The following is a 27563-nucleotide window of genomic DNA, read 5'->3' as shown; positions in this document are numbered from 1 at the left end:
TCTAATGTATGCTTGGAGACCCCACAAGGTGTAGGGTCTCCAAGCACTTTGTCCCTTGTGCTCAAACTGTCACTTCATCCTGACAATAGTATGAGATGGATAATCTGTGAACAAAATCTGGTTCCTCTGCCTCCTTTTATTGCTCCTAAAATTCCACTGTGGCCAAAAGGTAAACAACCTATGAGAGCCGAGCAGTCTCTGACGCATTATCAATAAATAGTTGGTTATGGTGCAACTTTGGACCATTCTATACTCATACCAGCATTGTGAAGCATTTTTTTAAAAGTTGATGTTGATGATGTCTTCATGTAGACTATTTTCACTATGGAATAATTACATACGCTGCAACAAAGACTTTGCATCTCATCATTAGACACTCAAAAGAGTCCTAGTGCCTGTCTAATGCACCGTGCTGCGAATAACTCAACAGTGTGCCCCAGAGCGACACGTGCACACACATGCACACCCTCCCACACATTACCACACCTCATTCCTGTGTGATTTAATTTCATGCATCAGTAATTTGCATGTTATACAGGCTGTTTTTCCACCACGTTCTGTCGTCGTTTTGTTAAGTGGATCCTTTGCTTTCCATCTTGTTGTTGATTTACTTGCATGTTGTTCAGTCAATGGGCATTTGTTACCATTTTCTATCACTGCGTTTGCTCCCAAGTTTTATCTCAGGGTTCAGAATGGTTGTATTTGGATCAATCCTCAGCTAATGAGACAAGTTTTTGAAGCATTGAAGCAGAGCTTTAAACCGTGACAGAGTCTTTTCAAGTGTTAAAGAAGCCCACAGGGCTGCCAGCAGATTAAGCTCTGCCATGTGGCCTGCATTAGCCTGCTCACCTAAGCCTGCAGGGGGCAGTCTTTTTCTGTATCTTACTTGTTTCGACTGAGTTTGATGCCATTGGCACTGATGTTGTGTCATAATTATTGCCTTGCTTTTGTCATCTAAACAAGCACATACTCTCTCCTTCCAGCTAGCGAGGGCGCTAGCATTATTTTTAGTCGTACCTCAGTTCAGAATGTTACAGAGCATCTTTGATCTGTTCATCTCTGATTGGCTGAAAGCAAAACCAAAAGAGATTCTAGTGCCACTTCAATCAGAGGACATTTCCCAAGTTTACATTTCTCCATAACCATTTCCTAACGCAAAAATATGTCAGGGACACAATTTGTCAAATTAGCAGGGTAGGCCTACTGCACCAAAACATACATTGGCTTCTGCTTTATTATATAAAGTCCAATGATATGCTAGGTTGCCTTTGTTTCACCTTTGTCATCCATTGGAAAATATACATCTTTTAATATATTTTTCTTTTATATATATATATATATATATATATATATATATATATGAGGCATTACATTGAGTATATGCAGGAACTACAATAAGGTCTCCTAAAAGATTGACAACAAATATATATTATATTTGCTGTCAAAGAGGTCATAGGGAAATGTAAGATTTATAGATAGAAATGTTTACATTTCCTCTATGACATGGAGGAAAATAAAACTGGCAGGTATTTTTCAGGGCTTTATTTCATATCCAAAGAGACATTGAGCTGTAAACATCAAACCACCAATAATCTCATGGGGATCATTCATATGTAAACATTTGTAAAAAGGTATCACTTGTAGTCGTTTGTACAGCAATCTGACACAAACAAAGCCCCGACTCTCCATCAGCCACACAAAACCTGCAGCGCTAATCATCAGACTTTCAGAAACCTCTGGTTCAGAAATAAATACAAGAGATGATTTGAGTTGGTGGTTCTCATTCCTCCTCTTCCTCCCCTCTTGTCCCTGTGAATTTAACCAATCCACATAGCAGGGTCCAGTTGTCCTGTGCTCATCAACACGTGGCACTAGTCAGACTCCGCCCCAGAGATCTCAGGTGGGATCCTCTCTATGGACTCTGTGGAGGAGCGTCGGGACCGTTGGGACTGAGTGGCCATGTGCTGGGAGGCTTGAGTGCTGTCAACCCCCGAGTGCATCATGGGTAAGTAGATATCATCCATATTTGGCATGACAAACACTTTCTGGAGAAAGAAAAAAAAACATGGTTGTGAGTAAAGCTGAGAAGAGGACAGCACTGGAGGTGCCGTTGTTTATTATTTATTTTTTTACCTGAAACTCGTCCTGTAGTTTCTTTTCAATCCACTCGGTGACATGACAGAAAGTCACCTCCCTCTCTCCTAGTTTGGGACGGACATGCAGATCCAGCTTGGGGGGCACGCAGAAGCTGTACCTATAGAGGAGATCATAACAGTATATCTATCAAATCTATATTGAACTGCTGTTTTCAGTCTCCTGTTGTCGCAGTGCTCTAAACAGTCCTATCACTCAACGAGAAGGGATTGATGGAATAAATAACTGTTCTTTTGGCAGGAGGTGAGGTGTGAAAAGTGAGTCATGCCACAAACAGTCACAAACACAACATGCTGCTGAACATGAAGCAATTTGTTTTTGAATTCCCATTATTTGTGTAGCTGCAGTGCATTTTATGACATGCTGGAATGAGAGTTTTAATATATGTAAAAAAGTCATTTAGAAACAGTCATTACATAGTTTGTCCACCGGAGAGCACAAGTTCATGTTTACACTTTAAAATGTTGAGCAAATTATGTCTCTTGGTTTAAAAAAAAAAAAGTGTTAAAACAAAATGAATATTGGCACATATCACTTTCAGAACTGAGTTTGTGTTTTTTTATAAAGCAATTGTTGGATGGAACATTCTGAAATAATTTGAACTTTACAAATAATTGAATTTGCTTGCCCAAGACTTACGACACATGTTTTACTTAAACTCAAGAAAAGTGAGTGAACATGCAAACTGCCACCCGAAAAAGAGAAACTGGTAATTGCAATTAACAAAGACAGGGAAACCTTTTTCTTCCATGCAGTTTGTCCAAATGATGAACAGCGGAGAGAAACTGCTCTAATGCCTCTGTATTTACCATATCCTGTCAGTAGGAGGCGGCGGGATGTTGACGACCAGAGTCCCTGACAGCTCTTGAACCTCCACAGTGAGCAGCAGGGGCGTGTTGGACATCTCCTCAAACTTCTTCTTAATGAACTCGTTCTCTGTCGCCTTCTGGAAGTACTTGGATTTAGCGATTTTGTCCACAAATCTCAAAATCTTCCGTCCAGTCTTTCCTCCCCCTGTCCTGTAAGACAGGATTAGAAGAGGGGAGGGGAGAGGAGATTTAGTATTCAGATGCCAGAATTTGAGGAGAAGTGAGAGTCTTAAATGTAAACGAAAAGGAAAGCGACAGCCATTTGGAGTGTGATGTGAATGCAGTTTAGTTTATGCTTTAGTCATATTAGTACTTAGTATTGCTATATGCAGTCGTTTGTAATAAGGAAACACGTATACTAGGCAGTATTTATTTTTGGTAAACACTACTTTATATATCTGCATTCACCCATCAGGAGCTGGTGTGGATCCTTTCTCCCCCACTGGAGCCTGAGGCTCAGAGACAAGCAGCTCTTCCTCATCAGAGGAACCAGCGCTGGAGGACTCCTCATCACTGTCCGCCAACACGCTGAAGATGGGCCTGCAGCTGGGAAGAGAGGAGGCCCGGACAAGTTAGGGACGGGCGGATGGATGGCAACATTACAGTCTGCATGTATGCATCAGTCCTACAGAAAGACGGCTTAAGTCAAGCTCTACTTGGACTGTAATCCCACCACTGCAGGTCTATGACAGGCAGGTCTACGCTAATCAATGTAATGTGGAGCTCTTGTGTGTGTGTGTGTGTGTGTGTGCGTGTGTATGATATGGATGAAAATACAGGGTTTACTGTCATGTGGGCTATCACCCCTGCTATTTGGCCTGTGAATATGATGAAACACGCCTATAGATGATGTGAAACACTGAGGTATTGATTTTTATTTAAAGGGAACCTCCACAATGGGCAGATTACTCATCACGAGTAGAACTACTCAGCCTGTAAAAAACAGCTGGAGGACGTTTTCCCTGGTTTTTAGTTGGAGTTTCCTAAAGTCTGAAGGTATAACTGGAAGATATTGAGTTGCATGATGGGTATTGGAGGCTTCAAAGCCTATGAAGCCTAATACTACAGCAAGGACTAAAAGTCAGGATATGTATATGCCTATGCTGCGTCCATTTTCAACATAAAAATATACATATGATATATAAATCAAAAATAACAGAAAACATTATCCATAGCGCTCGCCCCTATCACTCAACAAGACTGATACTAGTAGTGGCTGCTGCTACTGCTACCCTACATGATAATATCTCATTATTTTATACACAAAAGGAGGTTTTTGAAGAACTGGCAACAGACAAAAAGCAACAAGGGCAGGTATGTTGTGTGTCTGTGTGTGCATAGCGTGTTTAGTGCTGACCGTGGGCTACCGGTTTCAGTCGTGCAGTGTGCATCCTGACCGCCCTCTTTACCCAGCTTGGACAGGTTGAATTTGGTCTGCAGGGTCATCTGCAGGGCACCGGTGTAGACCAGCTGCAGCTCCACCCACAGGCCTGCAGGGGGCAGCAGGAGGAGGTCAACACCAGACCACCACAATCAAGACAGAACTCCCACACACACTCCATGGTGGGCAGATTAAAAACAGCTTTTACAGTGATTATCAAGCCTTGAAATTTAAAATATACAACAAATTACAACGGATTTATAAATCCCCTTTAGGAGCTGAAAACAGGATAATTGGTTGACAGGCAGTTGTGTAACAGCGAATCGGGGTGGAGGTCAAAATCATGGGGTCTAGGCATGCTCACACACTTTCCTCTCGTCATCTCGTCTGCCAGATTGCCTGATTTTAAAAAGCACGCACACACACACAAGCCGATATGCTCTAAATGCTGACGGCCGTGGCGTAATGGCTCTCCTGTGAGATTACAACAGGATAACAGCGTCTGATCTGATGCTCTGCAGTACTCAGCCGTCATCACATGAGCAACAAGTCATCTCCTCACTCATCTTTTGCATGTGTTTGCATATTGGGTACTTGCATGTTTCGTGATCTCCAGTCTGTACTCACCTCTGTGGTTGACCTCTGGACTGGAGGTCGTCACGATTTGTGGCGTAGAGGAGCCCATATCCAACTCAGTCAGAGTCAGCTCATTCATAAAATAAGGCAGCTGTAAAATACGAATTATAAATAATATTAAATGCATTACATTTATTGTTAGCTCTTCCTGTGACTTAAAATTGACACGGCAACTTTTTATATGAATCTGCTCGCACTCTGATTTTGCTCAGCTTCTTCTGGATCTTGTGGGAAACCACGTCAGCCCAGTGCTTCTCCCGCAGGAAGTCCCAGAAGATTCGACCAATTAGAGCGTTAGCCCACGCAGTCTGGCCCGTCCCAGGCTGCTCAGCTAGATCACAGGTACACTGTAAAAAAGAAAAAGGCAAATTAATTAAGAGCTAGCCAAGGACAAGAAAAGTGCAGGTTTAGTACAATTACAGCTAAAAACAGACGAAATAATGCTGGAAATGCCAGAATGCTATTTTATACTGATCACACTTTACTTTCTACATATGCAAACTGTCCAGCTCTGGAATATCCCTACAGCCTCACTTCATCAAAGTCAAAGTCAAAGTCAGCTTTATTTGTCATATCTTCGATGTGCAAACATACACAGATCTGAAATTGTGTTTCTCCCCTTGTCCAACATAAAGTGATAAAAGTGATAATAATAATAATATTAATAATGATGATAATAAAGTGCAAAACAGATTCATTTGCTTCACCTAATTTTATCTGCAAGCAGGACTTACATTTCCTTTGATAGTGGGACTTGTCTCTGTGCTGCTAGCTCCAGGACTAGAGAGGGGGGTCATCTCCTCTGTGGCCAGGAGACGAGCCATGTAGCTGGGGTAGTCCAGCAGGGAGAGGCCCCTGGTGCTACCGGAGGTCTGACTGAGAGGAGCTGCAGGGACGCTTGGGACTGGAGACGCGAAGAGGGCTTCGTCGTCACTGCTGCCCACTCTGCTGGAGCCTCTGCTGCTTGGGACGTTGCTTTGGGCAGCAACGCTCTGTGCCACTGCTGGGTCACCTGGGACAATAGAGGCAGCATTTGGAAATCAATGCATACAAGGCGTATCACTTTGCCTTTTACCCCGCCCAATGTTACTACTTCTACTATAAATGAAGCATTCATTTTCCCTTTAAAAGTTGTGCAGACATCCTTTTATAGGTAGGATTTTAATGTAAAAAACCAAAGTAAAAACCTAAGGAACTACAGAGTTGTAAGTTTAACGTTTCTGTTGATGGAATGATGGAATTAGTGGGGAAGGTGACATTAAATTAAATGGCCCACGTCAACTTGTTGCTTTGGCCAGAGCCAGACTGGCTGTTCCCCCCCATTTCCAGCCTTTATGCTAAGCTAAACATTAATATTTCCCAAAAGGTGGTGTGACTGATGACAGATAAAATAAAATCATAGGGTTTTACATAATCCCACTTTTCTTCAAAACACAGCATCCTTTGCCCTGTCATGTGTGTTTCCTTTGAAAGGGATTGGTTTTGAAATGCAAAGAATTGGAGCATGTAATCCATAATCCACACATATATAGCATTTGTATAGATGCCTTATCTGGAAGGCCTCTCTTCTCTAATGCATTATTAACGTTTCTCATACCCGATCTGGAAACACATCTGCCAGGCCTCTGTCTGTCCCTCTCCTTTTCCCCCTCTGTATCCATGGATGCAAACAGGAAGTGACGGAACCACTCTTCTTTCTCTCTTCCTGTGCGTCCGAAGAGGTAAAGAGTGGTGGGAAGGTCACAGACGTGTTTGGAGGAACTCTGTTGTGGACTGGCCGTTTCAGCTCCCAGATCTTCACCCCGACTCTCTTCCGACCTTCCTCCTTCCTCCTCCTGGGAGTGCGATCCCCCAGCCAGTTGGATGCAGATGGGATACTTTGGATTCCACATCCTCTTTCGAGCCAACCCAGATGGCTGCAGGAATACCTTCGGGGAACAGTGACAGAGTTGTGTTGTGTCGAAGTAAAAGAAACGGGTAGTGCAGTCAGATGTCCCATTTATGCATTATCAATTCATTCAAGTGTATTTAACCGTTTCTTGCCAAATAAACTTTATTTAGATTTATGCTTTTCTCCATCTTTGTTTATTTTCTCTCAGGCTTTCCAACTTCAATACATTAACTTGTAAAAACCCTATGTATTCATTAATTGGAAAGGGAACACTATCAAAGTTGGACAAAGTTTACTGAGGCTCTGCCCTAGATACGATATCATAACATCCCCAGAATACCTAAATATTCCAGGCCTTCACTTTCCTTGGTTTATACCATTAAAAACCGTACAATAGCCTTAGTTACAGAACAACAATTCCCATAACAAAGTCACTTAGCCATCATACTTTGCTCTTTGCAAGCTGAAAGGAGCGTGACTTGACGAAGGCGGCCTCGTGGACTCTCTCATCGTACGTGGCCCTGCGGCTGATGTTGTTACGCGGGGAGTCCATACGGAGACAAGAGCCCTCCAGGGCGGCAAACACGGAGTGAGTCAGAGCTGGATGGTACGTTTCTGGGTCGTAATCCTGTATCTCATTCATCCATCCCTGAAAAGGCAGAAAAAGTTGAAAATGCAATCAGCACCATTCACATTTGCAAGTGAGTAACACAACGTGGGATCTGGAATTGTTCGGATATTGAAAGTCGTGTTATGATGCTTGTAATCAGCCTGAGAGTGAAGTAAACAGCAGGAAGGGTACATGTGATTAAGTGTGTCTTTTTGTTTGTTTGGCTCAACTATCAAACAAGATCAATTCTCCTCTGTGGATTTCAACACAAATGATTTTCAACATGGACAAATTAGTTGTGGAACAAATGCAGCGCAGAAGGCGAGTCTGCGAGCGGAGAGAGGGTTAGTCATTCATGATAATGTGAGTACTTGAGAATATGCATAGAAGACAACAAAATATAGTTTGGGTATTTCTGTGCCCTTGATCAGGTCTCCCAGGCAACGCTTCTTTTCCGTCATGCTGTTGTCAACAAACTCGACCAATTGGAAACTGCACTCAGAAAATCAGCTAAGTTATGTCAAAACTGACATTTCTTTAATGTTCTTAATGGCGCCGTGACTGTGAAGACATATTGTCACCACATGTTAAACAATTGTGTTGATAAGTGAGCTTTAGGGGTGCTAGCAAGTGTATGTTGGAAGCTAACTGTTTCCAGTCTTCATGCTGAGCTAATCGTATCCTGTCCTTAGCTACATAAGCAGCCCAAGAATACGAATAATATAATATTTTTGTGTAATGTTTCTGGCTTTAAAATACTGTATAATAAAAATGATGAAGAAGCTTTGTTCAGTCTGAAATAGATGGCTGAATGTGAACTGAATGCTGCCAAGCTTGACGCTCCCTCTAAATGCTCTAATTAACTAATAAACAATGTATTATTCATACTGACATTTTATTTGTACTTTATTCATAGCCTTGTCGGTCTTTGCCCTCGTGTTAGACGTTTGATTGTTCTCAGTCTGTCGTCTCATTACCAGAAACTTCCCAAACCCTGCAGTTATAACTTGTACATCTCAACAGCCCGTCGGACTGAAACCAAACTGCTAATAACCAAACAAGGGAATTATCTCGACAGTAAATCCCCCATTCCCATCTACTGCCACCTCTCTCCAACCCACAACTGCCTCGCCCCCGAACAAATTACAGCTTCCTCCTGCCGATATCCTCCACTAATGGCCTCTGGAGCTGACAGCGTCTGGATGGAAGCTGTCCTCTCCAGTAGCCCCGTGTTTCAAGCCCAGCCAGGAGGACAGAACAGTAATTACCACCGCAGCTCTGATAGGTTGTTTTTTAATTTAAGCTTTTAATTGCACTCTGGGAATCGTTACGTGCCCCTTCCAAACGCTTTAGTCTGTGAAGGAAAAAGTCAGCAAAGGTGCTTCAGTGACTTGACACTATGTTCTTTCAGAACAAATCAACACGGGTGAAAACGAATTACGTGTTCTCTTGCTACTGTTATTGGAGTAAACGTGCTTTTTAAAGTGAATTTCCTACATCAGTGACTTTCACTGAGTTTAGTGGTATCAATCTTATAATTCTCGGCGAGAAAGCATGTATTTCGCAAAATGCCAACTATTTTATAACACGGCTTGGGTGGACCAAAGAAATTAATTGAAAAGTGCTCAGGTGTTTGATGGAAGACATGTTGAGAAATGAAAATAAGGTGATGACAAACAAACAAAAACGTTCCTCCTTAACGACTCATCACATTTACCTTCAGGCTGTCAGGCTCAGTGCTGACAGTCCCACCTGACAGAATCCCCTCTCCAAGCAGAGTCTGTGCTGGTCTGTGTGGAGGAGCTGAGCAGCGAGATCTGGGGGAGCCCATCCTGATGAGCAGCAGTCCCAGTAAAAAACCCAGTGCTAATCCCAGAGCCAGGCCAGAGAAGTATGGACTGAGAGGTAGGATGAAATAGCCGTAGGACATCACTGCCACACAGAATAAACTCATGCGTGGCAGAGGATGAGGGGCTTGAGAAAGGTCAGAAGTCCTAACCAGGGGTGCTGCCGTGGTAGGCGATCTCCTCCCCTGCCCGTGAGTCTCCACGGCCAATACCTGCATCACGTCGCCGTCTGTACATATTTCCAGCTCCTCATCCCTGTGATGTTGTCTGTTGTGATGCACAGGACAGGGGCCGCGCTGGCCTCTCCCGGGATGTCTAACAGAAGGCCAGTCAAACACAGGCAACGCCTCAGCCTCGGCTTTTCTAGTGTTCCTCACAGGAGACTCAGAGAGAACTGTGTCCGTGCTACCTTCACGCCCCAAACCTCTGGAGCTGACCTGGTGGCTTCTACACTGGTATCTGGGGCTGCCGGCACCCTCCTCTCTCATAATCTTACTGAACATGTTGCTCAAAGGCTCGTGCACGGCCTCTGAGAGCTTCCTCTTGGTGTCCTCCAACTCCATTTTGAAGAAGCCCCCTCTCAGACCCTCTCCGCCAGGGGAGTGTGAGCTAGGAGATGGGGGTGCAGTGCGAGAGTCCCCACTGCTGCGGGTCATTGGCTGGGTGAGCTGCTTCCACATGTGGAGGTTGAGGCGGGAGTCCGACTTCGACTGCGACACCTCCGGCTCCGAACGGGAGATCTCCGTCGAGATCGACTTCACAAGGCTCATAATGGGCTTAGGTCTGAGAGTGGAGCCTTCTTTGAGCTCCAGCTCTGTGGAGAGAGATTTGACCAAGCTTGCAAGGGGTCGTCGGGTGGGTGACGAAGGACATGGGGAGAGGAAGCTGGGGCCAGTGGCGGAGCAGTTGCCCAGAGAGCCGGGGTCTGAAGGGGAAAGAGGAACGTGGAAAGCTTGGGAATGCAACTGTCTGTCGTCCTCAACCGGAGCCTGCCTCTCCCTGGACAGAGAGATGGAGGGGTAGTCGTCATCGTGGTCAAGGGAGAAGATGAGCTCACTGTCATCCAGACTGTCCCATTCTCCCTCCGTCCCAGTCAGCTGGATCACAATCCCTCGGGGGAGATGCCTCTTGGTCCCAGCGACTGGGGAGCGGCCAAGAGCGGGGCTGTGGGCCTCCTGGAGAGGTCTGCCACCTCTTCGCCCTTCATCCTCGCTTCTTCTGTCCCCATCTGTTCCACTCTCCGCCATTTCTTGACTTCACATCGCCAAGGCACCTAGGATTCAGTGAAAGAGAACAAATAAAGAACACGGTCAGCTACATTATTAAGCCTCGGAGGCAGAACAAATAAAAGCAGCGAGGGAATGAGCCATGGAGAGAGGGGAAGGGCTTCTTTTCTATACGCTTGCGCCTCATTTTCACAGACACTGCTTACCTGTGCCAACCCTGCATTAATGTGAGATGCCACGTCGTAATCTGGACACTTTTGATTCAAATAAGCACCTCTCCCATAGCTGTCGCCCCACATACTGAATGAGTTTTAGAGGTATGTAAAAATAGACAAGACAGACTGTCTCCCCCAAATGTTTCACAAACTAGGGCAGCTCAGTCTTGGATCTAATGTCTTTTGGGGCTGATTGGCTATATTTATTCATTCAATTGCTGAGCTTTTTGTGCACATGAAGATACATTGGAAAACCATAGTTTTGAGTAGAGGTGCAGCCTTTCAGGACAAAACAAAGATAATTTATTCATGGATTTGTCAAAATTATCATGTGGGAAAAAAAAAACATTACCTCACTCACTCTCTGGAGTAGTATTCAGCACGCCATCTCCCAAAGAGTGTCTTCCAGCCTCTCCCTACACAGAGCTAACTGTCAGCTGAGTCCCAACCCTCCCTCTGGTGTCTTCTCGAGTTGTTTAAAGAGTTACTTATGTAACTCTGAAATGAATAGTGAGGGGAGTTTAAATGTGCCCTCCTTCATCCACCTCATGTGGCTTTTGAAACACATTATCCAACCACCGCCTACTGACTTGTAAAAATAATGCTGAGGCCAACACAGAACAGAGAGGCGTGAGTGTTATCAGCTGTCATGTTGTGGGAGAAAAAAGCAGCTCTGCATCACTGGACACAAGCTGGGAAACGGCGGGCCCAGCATGGAGCCTTTTACTCGCTGCGTCTCAGGGTCAAGTCAAACCCTACCTCGGACTGGTCGCATTTACGTAACTGTATTACAGCTCTGTGTGGCACAATTTCAACCAATTCCCCAGCAGCTGGTGGATTCTGACTAATCTGCTCTCACCCAAAATGGTTGGTGGGGAGATAAACCTCAGAGACACACATGCAGCCGGGCAGCATTAGACCTTCATCACAGCTTTTCATGGCGTGGGAAGGGGGACCAGGGCCTGCTGCAAAGTGCCAGAAAACAAACACGTGCACTCACACGCACATCAGGAAGGCTAAACCACTGTTAAGCTAACAATATTGTGTCCAAGCTAATTGTAGAACACTATAACAAGACTGGACGCTGTTGTCTGCTGTATTTTTATTTTTTTTGTCACTGCAGCTGAGTCACCCTATTTTTTGCATAACCTCATTGCAACTGGGTATGAAATAAATGGAAGGACCAAATCAACAAGTTAAGGGACATCTTTTGGCCTCGAGTTCGCTGTGGAGAGAGCTTTAAAACGAAAACGTGTTTGTTTGACGCCACTGTATCAAATAAAACTAAGAGTCTGCAGCCAATGCAGTTATGTGAGGCTGAACTTACAGTATATGTACAGTGCTTTGAGCTAAATGCTCACATGAGTACGCTAACACACTCACAAGGACAATGTAAGAGTTTCGATATTTAGCAGGGTCAATATTACATTTACCACGATCATCATCTTAGTTTAGCGTGCTAGCATAACACAAAAATAGGCTCCAATTTACGTTATTAAGTAATACATGCATCATATAGATACACTAAATTCAATAGGAGTTAAAGATATCTACTAATATGTTGCGAAGTGGTTGCGTGATCGCTGGTGGACAAGTACAACCAAAGAAAGACAAGAGCAGAAGGAAGAGTGGGGTCTGCGCATTACTGTAAATATACTACAAATGCAAGTATTTTGTTTTGTATCAATATCTGCTTGATTTTGGGTCTCCAAGCATATTCTATTTGTGGAGAGTCATTTCAAATTCCTTCACCAGCAGCATGCAATGCTTAATAATAAACTCTGGTGTAAGAGCTGTTAACATGCTCCATAAGGCTGCGTGTGAAGTATACAGAGTGATCATGTGACGAATGTAGCACAAAACACAGCACACATCTGCTCAGAATGCAGTGCCACGTGTGTTGCCATGCAACCTCTGATCAGACACCAACAGTAACAATCTCAGATTAACATTAATGCAGGGTTTTACTGTGAAATCGGACAAATCACACAGCTGGATTATGGGCTAAACCAACGTTTGGTGTGGTGTGTTTCCAAGCTATATCTCCCGCAGTGTTGATTGTAGTTAGTAACATCACAATCCTCTAGAGTACCCAGTGCTATCGGTGCTCTTGATTATATATAGGCTTGAGGTCAGATGCAGATGCTTCTGCACAGGGTGCAGAGGGTCACTGAATGGTTTGATGAGTTTGAAAATAGATTTTAACCAATAGGTATAACGTTTTCACTTAGTTCTTCAAATAGTGCACATGTGCATAGTCCACATGTCTACATAGTGGACGTATAAAATGAACCTGTTGGTCTCATGTCAAAAAGAGGCACACTTTGTCTGGTCCTAGCTTCTCAAATGTGAGAATCTGATGTTTTTTTTTATCATATATGAGAGAAAGTTGAGTAAACTGAGTTTTGGATTGTTAGACATACGAAACATGACATTTAAATATGACACATATTGAAAATGCGACACCTTTGTTCTCTACTTTCTGATATTTTCCTGGCAAAATAATTGTATTAATTGCGAAAAATAATCAACATATTATTACATAATAAAAATGAATTGTGACTTGCAGCGTTACCAGAATGGGTCAAGTGTGCAGATCTGAAAACAAAATCAGTAGGGTCATATTACAAAATAACAACGCAAACAAAACAACACGTGGCTTTGTGCTACGATTCAGTTGACTGAATAATTCAGTTTAACACTTCCACCTTCACCCCCAGAGCTGCTCCCTTTCTCTTGCTGGACGACTAACATGCGCGAGAACAAGTGTGACACGTAGACATGACAGAAGAAGTTATAGTTACTCAGTGCGCACTGACCGGTATGAGACACACAGGCAAGACACGTTCTTGCAGACTCCCGAGTCTTATTTTGAAAAGATCTGCGAATTTGTGCAGCGCCGATGGTGTTTAGCAAGAGGGAAGAAAACAACAACATAAATGGAGATGAGTAATAAAGTATACTTACACAAAAAAAAATATTTGCATGGAAATGTGACTAAACCAGCCGGTCAGCGATGTCGCCTGCTGGTTCCCTCTCCATTTGTGTGCGCAAGGACCGCGGAGTGAGAAGGAGGCTCAACTCTCTCTCGCTCTCTTTCATCTCTTTCTCTCCCTCTCTCCCTCTCTCTCTCTCTCTCTCTCTCTCTCTCTCTCTCTCTCTCTCTCTCTCTCTCTCTCTCTCTCACACACACACACACACCTCCCCTTCACCGACTGCCTGCATCCAGATGTGTCATGCGCTGCCGAGAATCACAGCTCACCAAACCGATTATGAAGAGCATGGCCGCGCTGCATGATAATCCAGATTAAGAGTCCCGCAGCCCCAACAGACGCGCAAACACTAAACTCGCCCACACTACTCTGCACCCAGAGTGTATATGCTGTCTAATTATATAAAACACGGTGACAGCTACAGTTCAGCTCGAGGGTTAGTGTCACGTTCTCAACTGGATGGCGCACACGGTATCCACATTATTACTAATAGGTCCACTCATATCCTGTGTACTTGTGTGTGTGTCCAATGGCCAAAAGGGTGGACGTAGTCCCGTGGCAATAAAGAAATAAAGAAGAGGACATAATAATTAGTTTACCTCCCATCTCTCTCTATCTCTCCTTCCCCCCTTTCATCTTGGCCTACATAAGAAGCCCTAGAAATGACAATGTGAAGAACAGTCCGAGTGGTGTGCAGGCTGCAGCTGGGTCGAGAGACAATAACCCCCATCCATCAGTCCTGGCTGCATGCATGACTGACCCAGGACCCATGCATATTACAGGAATACTGTATATGCACAGGACATTCAGACGTAATTATCTGTTGTCTTTGTAGGATTATGTTTTGCTGATGTCTTGATAGTTTGATTTATTTGTGTTTAGGATCCAAGCACCACAGGGCCACACAACATGGGAAGAAAGTTGCTTTTCATCATCAATTTTGACGTTTTATAATGTTCTGTATCCACACAGGGAAAGCTCCACACAATCAGTACAAGAAAAGAGGGTCGCAATACATCGGGACTTCACATTGACTGGCGGACAAGGTGTTCATGGCAGGTGGAAAGGCTCTTTTCTTTGACAGAGCTCATATGTGCCTCAACTTCGGACTTCTGGATCAAAGCCTGTACATGGAGGACAGAAACAAGCAGGGTCTTCCCATGACGTCATCAGCGTGCTACAGCTCTGACCCACCACAGGTCCATCGGATTTGTACACGCTGACCTTAACAACCTTACGGTTGTGGACCGCCGGCAGCAGCAGCCGAGAGTCAAACTGACTTTGTCGTGACTCGTCCTGTGTCTGCTGCTCAGCCTGGTGTCTGTGTGGAGACCGCCTGGTACACAGCACCAGCGCTTGTGCTGCGTATTCCATTCAATGAGGCCGTGGACATGTGGTCTCTGGACCTAATCGCTGCAGAGATGTATACCGGAGGATGGAACTGTATCGAAGAGACTCGGAGGGCCAACCAGCCAGGAATGTGCTGGACAGTGGAGAAGGAACAGAGAGCTGTTGAACCCTCCTCCCTCCTCCCTCCTCCCTCCTCCCTCCTGCAGATCTGGAGCAGGTGATGGAGATGAAATGTGGACACCGGAGAGACCGGCATTTATAAGTAGATCTGATCAAGAAGATGCCGCAGCTGTAAGTGAATAACAGGTGTGTTTTATTTCCCACGTAATCAAAAGAATGTGTTTCATTCACCGATGTCTCACTTTAAAGCAACAGGCTTGACCAGTGATCATTTCTGCACACTACAAATGACTTTATCATACTGTATAATTAATATGACACGATAAAAATACCTGATAGCTTTAGACTGAAATTCTATGAACTAAATCAGCAGGGAGTGACAGCGTGTGCAGGAGCCTTTCCTCTCCGTCATATATAATGAAAATGAAAAGTATCTGCTTATGGTTTTCCTTTTGAAATATAATTCTTCTTCATATTCTTATGTACTATAATACCATTATCATAATAGATCTGCACAGCCCTCTCTAACTTGGTATATTGCTTTAATTTTTGCTTTACATAAGAATAAAATCCAGTCTGTATTCGCGGGGCATGACTATATTTAGAGTGCAGCTATGAAAGGCCTGCTGTTCAACATATCTCCATGCCATATGGTTTTTATGATGGGTTTGTGAAATTGAATGAGTGCAGGACCCCGGGGGGCTTTGTTGCTTCCACTAACCCCTATTCAATCTTTATGCATGTACGTCTAGTGTAAGTGAGTGACTGTGGCCATGTGTATGTTGGCCACCCCCCTCAATACACGCACACACACACACGCACACACACACACACACACACACACACACACACACACACACATACCCTGCCATCTGTTGACATATGTAGTTCAAAAATAGCCCTCCACCAGAAGCGTCTGTGAGTGGCCCACAGATAAGCAGAGCAGGCATCTGGTCTTGTGTGTGTGCAGGTTGCAGGTCGCAGTTCCTCGACGTGAACATGTGTTTACCGTCAACAGTCCAAAACCACCGCAAGGCTGTTTGATTCGCAAGTTTCAGTAAGTCTGTCTCTGTTTCTTGTGGTTTTTTTTTTTTTTTCGACAGCGGTCAAACTGAAAATGCAGCCCTTTCCTGACCAGTTTATGGAATTCCACCCGATACATGGCTCAAATGTCAGACTGGACGTCTCGGGAACCCAGGCCACACGTGTGGAGAGCTTTGCTAATGGAGTGTGTTTCAGCAAACACCCTCTGAAGCCCGGGGAGATTTTTCTCATCGAGATCGAGGATAAGGAGCTGGGCTGGTGCGGCCACCTCCGGGTCGGCCTGACTGCCAGGGACCCCGGGGGATTAGATGCGGTACCTGAATACTCCATCCCAGACATGACTGACTCAGGGGACAGCTGGGTTTTCGCCATCACTCGCAACCACAACAAGGTCGTAGAGGATCCTATAGCGGGGGCTCAAGAGGCTGGAGACGCAGGACAGGCTGGGGGCCGGAGGCTCGGACGAGGGGAGGCTGGAGATGCAGCTGGAGGAGCAGACAACACCAAGCCAAAGACTTTCTTCACTGACTCTCACTTGTACATTGAGGATTTTCGGATCCCCAGGGACAAGCTGGTCGGTCGGAGCAGGCCCGGACGCTACAGCCACATTTTGGATGACTTGTATAAGACCAACGCACTGCCTCCCACGGCCAGACGCAGCCGGATAGGGGTACTGTATGTGACTAAAGGGCAAGACCTGGCTGATATGCACATTATTATCAACGGTGAGGACATGGGTGCTTCCGCAAAGGGGATTCCCTCCATCCAGCCCCTCCATGCGGTGGTGGACGTCTTTGCTGCGACCAAGTGTGTCCGGATTGTCCAGGTGGAGTATGGATGTGAGTGTTACATTGATACTGTTAATCAATCATCAATGAATTATAAATCAAAGGGCACAGACATGTTACTGTGTAACATTTCACAGGTGATAGGGCACTCGCAGACTCTAAGAGACACAACAACTACACAGAGATGTTGTTTGTAGTCATGCTGTGCCTCATTGTAGTCTATTTGAGTCCCTTTCTGGTCATGTTAGGTCTCTTTGACATTGTCTTGCATCTCTTTGTGGTCTTTTTGAGTCTCTTTGTGGTTGTTTTGTGTCTCTTTGTAGTCTTTTTGAGTCTCTTTGTAATCTTTTGAGTCTCTTTGTAGTCTTTTGAGTCTCTTTGTAGTCTATTGAGTCTCTTTGAAGTCTTTGTGTATCTCTTTGTAATCGTTTTGCATCTCTTTGTAGTCTTTTTCTGTCATTTTATGGGGTTTGAGTCGTTTTGTGGTCATTTTGTATCCGTTTGTGGTTGCTTTACAAGAAACATTATGATTATAATAACTACAAACACAAACTGTTTGTGTCTTTTGTCTTCTTTCTCTGTTGCTTCAGTCTCATCCTTGCAGACATTGTGTAGGAAAGCCATCCAGAAGCACATTGTCCACAGGATGGCCCTTGACTGGCTGGAGCTGCCAGAGGCACTGAAGCACTACTGCAAATATGAGTGAAGGATACAGACCTAAAATGGACAGAAATATAATTTCGGATTACTCTCCTTGTTTCTGTCAAGAAAAATATATTTATTTTCATGATTGAAGTCCGTGTCTCATTTATAAAATAAATCTAAAAGTGTTTTGACAGTTATCTTGATACCTGCCAGACACTGATAACGCTGACAACTGATAACTAACATGAATTCACATTATTTGTTAGGTTGTCTGTTTGTGGACAGATTTGATCCAACGGTAGCGTCCCCATGCAAGATCCAGTCACCAAACGTTACAGGTGTGTAGTGGAGATCAAAATGAATGTCAAGTTCGGGGTCGTTGGCCCCCTGGACTATAATTCCTCGACCCGCATTGATGTTGCGGCCGGCAATATGGTCACTGACTCCTGTATTATCATCCTCAACTTTCTAATAAGTGAGCCATGTCTTGTGATTCTTAAATATTCTGACAATTTAGATCATTTTTAATAATCAGAACAGTAAATAATTAAAGCTGTAATGGTAACCTCGGGTGTAGCGTTTTTTGCATGCTACAGTGAGGAGGATCTACCGGGGTCATAAATACATAAATAAAATCAGACAACCTCAGCAAGGCAGAAACAAAAAGAAAATGTCGGGATGCCACCTGTATTTGGAAAAAGGAAAGTCCCGGTATGTGATGTAAAACGGGCGTGACTTTCATAATATTAATTCGTCCAACTTTAGTAACATCTCGTAAATATACCATTGAAATCCACGCGCGCTCCTGTTGTCGCACACTGACACCTAGTGTAAAGACAGGGAACCGCAGTGGGAGGAGCTCCCGTTAGATCTCCATCCTGGATTTCACACGAGAGGAGGAAGAACAGGAGCGCGTGCGGTCATCTCTGAGACGGAAGACTGAACCGGATTCAGATTAGTTGATCCTTCAGCTGCAGCATGTCTTTCTGTCGTTTCGTTGGCGGCGAGGTCTACAAAGATCATTTCAAGCCAGGTGAGCAGGCGGTGGCTGTTTAGTAAGATGTGATGTAATCCGGTTCAGTCTGGATTAGAGGTGTTCGGCCAAGGTTGCGCTTCAAATGAACGGATTTCGATGGAGAACTAGTATTCAATTGTTGTGTCATATCACGGTGATGAGGAGACAGGAGAGCACGTGGTGTCACAGAATTAATAATAATAATAATAATAATAATAATAATAATAATAATAATACTGTTGAAGGTTATGGTAAAAACGCAGCACTAATACCATTTTATATTATATTGAAATTACATTGCACCAAAGTTGTGGTATATTTAAGTAAAATCACCCTTTTTAAAAAAAAAAAACTTTAAAAGCCTTTAAAAGTGTTCAGCTGGTCGACCAAATCATTATGTTTCATATAATATTATTATTATTATTATTATTATTATTATTATTATTATTATTATTATTATTATTATTATATATAGATATAAATGTTTTCAAATAAAAACAAAATAATAAAATATTGCTCAAAAGTTGTTGTTTTTGGTTATCCCTTTAATCATCTAGTGACCCCCTAAGTTTTACCATTGGAATCATTGTCCTATTACATAAAATACAATTCTGCGGTGTGAAATGAAATAATGCAATGGCTTTTAAAAGTAACTGTCCCCTTGCAGGTATGTATGTGTGCTCCCAGTGTAACCATCCACTGTTCTCCAGTCGGTCCAAGTTCGCCCATTCGTCTCCTTGGCCGGCTTTCACTGACACCATCAGAGAGGACAGCGTCACCAAGATGATGGAGAGTCTCACTGCCTTCAAGGTCACAGTGTTCTGAGCCCTTTTTGTGTTTCTACTGATGCATCATGTCACACACATCAAACAGGATGTGAGGCAGGAGGGCAATGTGACTGTGTTTTGTGTACGCAGGTTCTGTGTGGCAAGTGTGGCAACGGGCTCGGCCATGAGTTTGTAAATGACGGCCCAGAGGACGCAGTCTCACGCTTTTGAATATTCAGTCACTCGCTCAAGTTTGTCCCAAACAAAGGTAAAATGAGTTAGACATAGGTACGTGTGCAAGGCCAGAGGTTTTAATGTGACTGAGGACAGCTTTAATTTAGTATTTTCAGCCAAAAGTCGAACATTTTTATGAAATCCCTCCACGGGCGAAGTCTGTAGACGTATATACACTCAATTAAAATAGGACGTCGTCTCTGCAGAGAGATGTTGGTTTTGCTTGTGTGTTAGTATTATTTCATAGTAGTATATGCTGCAGTATATTTTAGGTCTTGATAATTATCACAATCCAACAAAGTGGCTATTGCATCAGGTTTAAAATACATTTTGGGAATGGATTGAAATTTAGTTTTAATGTGAAATTGTTAATAAAAGAATAAAACGTAAGTAAATGTATTCAGATACTTCCCATTATTTGTGCTTAATTAACACAAATGTGTGTGTCTTTTCCAATTTGTCCACTGGCCATTAATGCAATGTTCTGCTGCTCCTCTACACATTGATCTATTTTTGTATGATTTGACTGATATCAAGATTTTATGTAATTGTGAATCAACATTGTTCACTTGTGTCTGTCTCCCAGGCAAGGACAAGCAGTGAAGAGCGAGGTATGAGTTTCTACTCCAGCTGCGGTAACTGCCACTCAGTCCAGGACCAGGGAACAGGTCGGGTCAGTGGGTGACGTGGACGGGGAAAAAGCCCGAGAGGGACGTCCTGTTCACTGAAGAATCTTTGACCAGCCTGTGACAAAGTGACCGGACCTCACCTCTGCAAATATACCTTTACAAAAAGAAGTTACACTCCTCAAATACATGTTTTTTAACATCTAATATGGTCAATCATTTAATCACTCAATTATTTCAATGACAGGTAAACCTTCGGGTAGCTACCTTTTAAAGAAAAGAACCCAACCATCCCATCATTAGACCTACTAGAGAGTGGTGGGGCGCTACATACTTAAATACATTTTATTTCCATGATTAGGATTTTCTCAATCTAAATCATATCAGTTGATGCATAATCTTATTAATAAATTAGGAATGTGATCGAATGTGAGGACATTTTACTATCTGTTTAAATTTACTGCTGGTATCATTTACTCACTAAGGTTAAATGTAAATGTGTTATCTATGCAGTGGAGAAGCTCACATAGTCAGTCTTAATATCTGTTTTTTATGTTTATTTCAAGATTTCTTTGAACTTTAGAACTTTTCCAGATTAGAGTCAAGAGTGTAGTGGACGATTGTAAAATTTTTTTATGACTGCTCTATTGTTACAGAATATTGATGAGGAATAAACAATAAATAATAGTTTAAAATATTTCTCTATTGTATAATATATTTTTCAGTGAAGTTATGTCAAGGACTTGTACTTTTCTATTTCATGTTGATTTGTAGTTCTAATTCAAATCAATTGAAAGGGAAATATAATATGTTTTACTACATCTGACATATCTGACAGCTATAGTATAATTTCTAAATTAAGATGTTACATTTCAAACGTATGATGAACATATGAAGCATGATGCATTGTTATAGATTAAACTACCCAGGGTAAATTCAACATAATGTTCAATTGTAAAAGTTCCTGTTCCTTTAAAATTAGTTCTACTTCCAATGACTAAAACAGTCAAAAGCTACCATATATTAATCACTTAATACCAAAATATAAGGGACAGTTTTTCTGAATGAAGTACTTTTAGACAAGTAGAAGAACTGATGTTCCTCAAACTGACCTCTAGATGGAGCTATCATCCTGCTAGAACACACTCACAACGCTACAGATGGTCTGATGTGAACAATATGTGATACTTTCTGTTCTTATACAGCTTGTGGTGTCCTACTTGCATATGCATGCTCACTTATTATGAGCATAAGCTGTCAAAGGTTGTTGTTGTGCATTAATTATGAATGTTGGTTATTTCAGAAGCGGACGGGGGCCCAGGCGCTGGCCATATTCTCTGGGCTCTGGGGGTTGGCAAAGACCATGATGTTTAGAGGAGTAGATCTGGAGACTGAGGGCTATCATTACAAAGGAAGTTGCCTACACACACACACACACACACACACACACTCACAGAAAAACAGTGACTGCTATACTAGTCTTGGACAAATCCCTCACGTCTCTTTTAAGCTTATGTTATGTCATGCTTTGATACCTTCAACACACACAAAAAGACGGACACTGTCATCAATTTCATTGGTCTCGCCACAGACAAGTAAAGTGTAAAGCATGTTTTCTCTCAAAACATCACTTCTTGTAGGGTGCAATTATGAGAGGTCATCACAACATGTGTCGATGTAGTTGAACTCTCAGCGTCAACAATTTTAATATTCTGGAGCACCACTCCAACAGCACTTCTACACGCAGTTGAACGGTATTCAAATGAATTTCAGTGTGAAGGAGAAGCCCGACCTTGCATTGAGGTTGTTATGGCTGAGTACATTTCCTCTTGTGTTGTCTTGCCAGGCAAACAAACACTCAAGAGTTTATTATTTCAGTCCATTTGGTGAGGGTTTTACCCACGATGCCTCACTGTACTGTGAGTGTGTGTGCATTTTTAGCATAGGTGGTCCCGCTGGTAATCAAACCCACAACCTTGGCAGTGGTATGGTTCTGCTCTGCCCGTCAAACTGTACAGGAGTGGCTACGTCTGATAAGCATAAAGCAAACACAGGGATTGAGAATGTGATTGCTGCGTCAGATAAGCGAGGTGGGCTCTAATTAAAGCAGCCCCTGGATCATCTTACGCTGTTCCATCAGTCTGTGAGGTTTGGTGCATTCTGGATGTAATTGAACTTTGCAGCACACTAACATTATAGTTGAATGTCTTCTATTTGTCTGTGACAAAGGTATAGGCTTACTTACCAATTTAATAACCCTATGCAGTGGCTAACTTTATTATTATGTTAATATTAGCTAGCTACCTTCAATGAATAATATCAGCCTATTGGAACACCCTTGGAACCCGCTATAACTTGGGGAAACTGTCTGGCTTCAGATTGAACACAATGCAAACACATTTTATCTAATAAAAGACTAGAAACGTTGGATGTATTTGTATCGTTTTAAGACTTTAACCATGCTAGCAGCTCTGTGAGGCAATACTTGAGCACACTAGTGCTTTGAGCTAACAGCTAATGTCAACGTTCTAACTTTCTCACAATAACAATACTAACATGATCACAAGGTATAATGTGGACCAATGTAACCATGTGTTAATATGCATGCTCCAGAAATCAGACCAGTTGGAAAGTTTGTGCATTTGTCCCAAATATAGGTCGACTGTACAGATATTAGCCGTTGGCTAGCTGGCAACCTACAGGACGCACCAACTGTATGTGCGTTAGCATTCTTGTATATTTTGTTCTCTCAGTTATGTTCCACCAGTCTCCTTTTTCCTCTTGGCTCTGTACTTTGGTGAAGAAGATTCCTTCACACCACTGTTGCTGTACTTTTAATTTTCAACTCAGAGACTTAACCTTTCCTCTGATGGTTTTCTTTTTCTTTCTTTCATTTGTTGCCTTACTAGACATCTGACTATAGTTACATAATGTTATCTTTGGGTTAAGGAAAATACATAGTAACCTTCCTGTCAGTGCTTCATTATTCCTTTTCCCAGTGTGTGTGGCACAAAACTACCAAACTGGTAGAGATGCAGTTCATAAAATGCTTCCTTAGGGCATTTTGTGCTTAACTGTGAAACAAATACATCGCCAATAATGTATCTTCCCATCACTGCAATACCCACTGTATGACTCATATTCAGACCAAAGCAGCATTTTGGGTTTCACATGAAAGTATCTACAGAGGAGAAGGCGTCTCTCAGTGTGAATTCAAGACATCTTTTTTTTGTACCAGTGATCTTGAGGTTAATGGTGAAACCCATCAGAGGGCAGACATTACGCTGTTGAGTCACACAGGCAGTGCATTAACCCACCTGCCCTGAGACATTTTCAAAGGGCTACCTACACAATGTTATGAAAGGAAAGTCTACACCGTCTAAAAGGTATTTTCTTTGCACTGTTGCATTTAAGAACCTCCACCTTTCCCGTCTGTGCTGGAGAAGGTGAATCTTCCATTGAACAGTTCCGGTAAAAATCCCCAACCACAAAATGATTGAAAGGGTAAATGAAACCAAAAGAGTGTATTCTATCAAAGTAAAAGCTTCGGTGAACAAGACAAACACTTTTTCAGACTTGATCAACATTATTTTAAAGAAGCCGAGTGGAAAACCCTCCATTGTACCATTTTACCCAAAGTGGATAAACCCCAAGGGTTTTTCAGAATAGATGACATTTCACATTTATGGTCTGTAATTTCTTTGGGTTTCAGCTCATGAGCTCCAGATCAGATAAGATGATTATTCAAAATTGCCCCATCAGTCATCGCTACCCCTGAGCCAAAAAAACAGGTGGATGACATTGTGGTTATTAGGGCATATTAGAGCAGGATGTTGTGCCAAAACACACACAAACACACACTCACAGAGACAATGGTTTTGTTATGGGACAGTGAAGCGCTATTCTCTAAATCTAGATTAAAAGTTAGATTTAACCATTAAACATTCACGTAAAGGCCTCTACTCATAGGGGCAGCTGCTACACAATGAAAGCTTTACCACGCCAGCATCGGGGCATGTTAGTTGTATCCTGTCTGACAGGAAGACAGTCTAATCTCCTTTTTCACGAGTATTATACAGAATCTAGTGGGTCTGGTTAAATCTCACTAAAAGGGAAATGTTATTGTGAAATGGCAACCACTCCTTCACCAACTGAAACTGCTTTGAATGTCCTGTTTACAGGAAGAGACTCTTTGGCCTCAACATGCTGATTCACTCCAAGGCATATGATGTAATTTTGAAATTATATTCTGCTTATCTGCTCTTGGCAGCAAACTACTGTTTTAACAACCGGGTGTGTATGTGATGTGAACAAAGTACCGCTTAAGGCGCGATTCATTTCCCCATGAGTGATTGTTAAACATTGGTGCAGTATTAGGACATTTGATGGTTGCAAGCTCACCTGATACTCGAGCAATAAAGAGTAGAGATGTTTCCACGTTATTCTTTACTTTTATTTGTTTGTTCAGTTGTTAAGCAGTCCTTACTTTGCAATGGATGTCAAGCTCGATGGCTTCAAGCTAATATTGCACCAAGATATTTGCACCTTATGAGCTTAATGAACTTCTCCCCAAATGTTTTATTACAAAAAGTTTGTACCTTTAACTGTTATTGAAGACGTATCATTTTCTGATGCACAATATAATATTTTAGACCGATGTTAATGGCGATCCAAGCCGTAGAAAGGCTCCACCTGTGAGTCACATCCTTGAGATTGTGAAGTCTTATAAGTACCTGGGTGTTCACTTGAACAATAAACTGGACTGGTCTGACCACGCTCATGCACTCTACAAGAAGGGACAGAGCAGACTCTTTCTGCTGAGGAGATTGAGGTCCTTTGGGGTGCAGGGAGCACTCCTGAAGACCTTCTTCGACTCGGTGGTGGCATCAGCCATCTTTTATGGAGTGGTCTTCTGGTGCAGCGGCATCACAGCAGCTGACAGGAGGAGACTGGACAAACTGGTGGGGAAGGCCAGCAGCGTGCTGGGGTGTCCTCTGGATACTGTGGAGGTGGTGGGAGACAGGAGGATGATGGCCAAGCTATCGTCCCTGATGGACAACACCTCCCACCCCATGCAGGGTACTCTGGCAGCGCTGCACAGCTCCTTCAGCCACCGGCTGATTCATCCCCGGTGTCTGGGGGAGAGGTACCGCAGGTCCTTTCTCCCCGCTGCTGTCAGGCTGCACAACAAGCTGAGCTGAGCTCCCAGTAGGCCACAAACACTTGAACACTTTGGACTTCGCACTGAACAGCACTTTAGCCCAGTTGCCCAGTTGTGCAGTTGTGTACTTATTACTGTGAGCAATGCTGCTGTAATCCTGTAATTTCCCCACTGAGGGACTAATAAAGGATTATCTTATCTTATCTTATCTTATACCTCTTGGCACCACACATAGCTCCTCCCACAAGGTCCCTGGTTTGAATCCAGCCTGGGAACTTTGTTGGATTAGTAGTATTCCAAATGACAAATAAATGTACCTATATGTATAAAATCTGTGGACATGTGTGTGACATTTGAATTCTAACACCTGTTGACGTTATTGACAACTGAAACAAATACACTCACAGTGTTCAAGCAGTGCTAGCCTTGAGTTTGTAAAAGTAAGTCCATTAACAAAAGCAGTACATTTGAAAATGTATTTTGTCATCCTATTCTGGTTCATCATCAACTGTCTACAACCATCACCCTCGACGCAGACAGCTAACCAGTCCGTCAGTGGTACAAGAGTCACTTAGCATCTGGGCTAAATTATGCTCCATCCTCTGAACACGGAGCAAATCGCAACCATCCATCTTGATGTCCTGACATATGGTGCCTGTAGAGCGCAGCGACCGCCTCACCGGGCCCGCTCGCGTCCCCAATGTCAGCTGTCAGGTCCCTGCGGACCCCACACACCTATCGCCATGCATCAAACTCGGACATCCAGAGCATTGAGCTGCGGCTCAATAAGTCAGTTAACGGGCGGCGCAGACAGCGAGGTATCGACACCTTTCAGCTTCAGATGGGGTTTGAGCTAGAAAGCAACAAGGGTGTTTGCTGCCTTATTGCCTTTCTGCTTACATGTCTCGCAATTGCTCAAATCTAATGTGTCTCTGTACTGTGTGTGTGTGTAATACTTTGGTATGCTACCACACTATTTCGCAATATTGCTAGGTTAGAAAGGAGTTGGTGTATCAGGTGTACACCAAATACATTTTTTTCAAAAGACATGCTTTCATAATGATTTTGTTGGGTATTTTCAGCCTTTATTAGATGGTTAATAAAGGGCAGATGACAGGGAGAGTGAGACTGGTAAAATCAAGCAGTTTCCTAACCAGACACAAACTGTTGCGTTCCATGGTTGACACTTTAACCCCAAGGTCACTAGGGTCCCAAACTGTGTGTTATATATTTTTGTTATGCTTTGAGCGCCACAAATTGAGTTCTATTCACCTCCATTCAGATCTGGGTAAATACAACCCAGGCTATATTGTAATATGTTTAGCTTAGTTTTCTACTGATGTCTCTTGTTGCACTATCCACTTTGCTGCTGTAATCCTGCAAATGTCCCCGCTGTGGGACTAATAAAAGAATGATCTCATCTTAACTTCAAATATAATTGTCTAAGTAACTTGCTTGTACTTACCATTTAACCGACCTGAAAAGCAGGAACAGCTCTACCCTGGTTTAAAGTCTGGCAGCAGCAGGTAGAAGCACATCCAGGTGGAAGCTTCATCTGCCCAATCATCACCGTCTGGTTTTCCTTCTGCTGAGCCGCATGTCTGCGTCAGCGTGGATGCCCCCTGACAGCGCCGCTGACTGTTTGTAAACATCGTCTCCGAGCGCTGTCTATCTTCAGTCCCGAGAGCAGATAACAGCCGAGCACCGCGACTGGCTTCAAAGCTGCTGAGCTCCCCGAGCCGGAACGACGCACGCTCCAAAACTATTTAATCAGGAGCTTTACTTTTGGCCTCCGCTGCAGACCTGGAACTGTGATATGCTCTGAAAGCAGATGTCGCTGTGTGTGTGTGTGTGTGTGTGTGTGTGGTGGCAGTGGTTGAGGGGGTCATGTTTGTTTAGGCTGCCTGTCTCTCTCAGTGGGTCAGGCTCAGACTCACAGGGGTATAATTCTGTGGTGAGTCTGCTGAAGATCTTACTAGTTTTCAAAGTTT

General features: G+C 43.2%; 3 protein-coding genes across 3 annotated transcripts; 2 read left to right on the top strand and 1 right to left on the bottom strand.

Annotated features, from left to right (window-relative positions):
• Positions 1 to 1871: 1871 nt before the first annotated feature.
• tex2l (testis expressed 2, like) lies at positions 1872 to 10635 on the bottom strand. Its single transcript, XM_034559290.1, has 11 exons — positions 9259 to 10635; positions 7380 to 7580; positions 6638 to 6968; positions 5775 to 6052; positions 5238 to 5387; positions 5032 to 5131; positions 4381 to 4513; positions 3432 to 3569; positions 2964 to 3173; positions 2134 to 2254; positions 1872 to 2045 (listed from the first exon to the last, which is right to left on the bottom strand). Exons 1-11 carry the CDS (start codon positions 10633 to 10635, stop codon positions 1872 to 1874), a joined length of 3213 nt encoding a protein of 1070 aa, XP_034415181.1.
• A 5774-nt stretch (positions 10636 to 16409) lies between these two features.
• On the top strand, positions 16410 to 17830 carry neurl2 (neuralized E3 ubiquitin protein ligase 2). Its single transcript, XM_034559479.1, has 2 exons — positions 16410 to 17175; positions 17715 to 17830. The coding sequence occupies exons 1-2, from the start codon at positions 16410 to 16412 to the stop codon at positions 17828 to 17830; spliced, it is 882 nt and encodes a 293-aa protein (XP_034415370.1).
• Positions 17831 to 18636: 806 nt separating this feature from the next.
• msrb1b (methionine sulfoxide reductase B1b) lies at positions 18637 to 25156 on the top strand. Its single transcript, XM_034559478.1, has 4 exons — positions 18637 to 18802; positions 19452 to 19594; positions 19702 to 19819; positions 20372 to 25156. The coding sequence occupies exons 1-4, from the start codon at positions 18748 to 18750 to the stop codon at positions 20386 to 20388; spliced, it is 333 nt and encodes a 110-aa protein (XP_034415369.1). The 5' UTR covers positions 18637 to 18747; the 3' UTR covers positions 20389 to 25156.
• The last annotated feature ends 2407 nt before the right edge of the window (positions 25157 to 27563 follow it).

This window comes from Cyclopterus lumpus, chromosome 19 (assembly GCF_009769545.1).
Source record: "Cyclopterus lumpus isolate fCycLum1 chromosome 19, fCycLum1.pri, whole genome shotgun sequence".
Taxonomy (NCBI): domain Eukaryota; kingdom Metazoa; phylum Chordata; class Actinopteri; order Perciformes; family Cyclopteridae; genus Cyclopterus; species Cyclopterus lumpus.
Note: the sequence above shows the minus strand (reverse complement) of the source record. Positions and strands in the feature narration are given on the sequence as shown.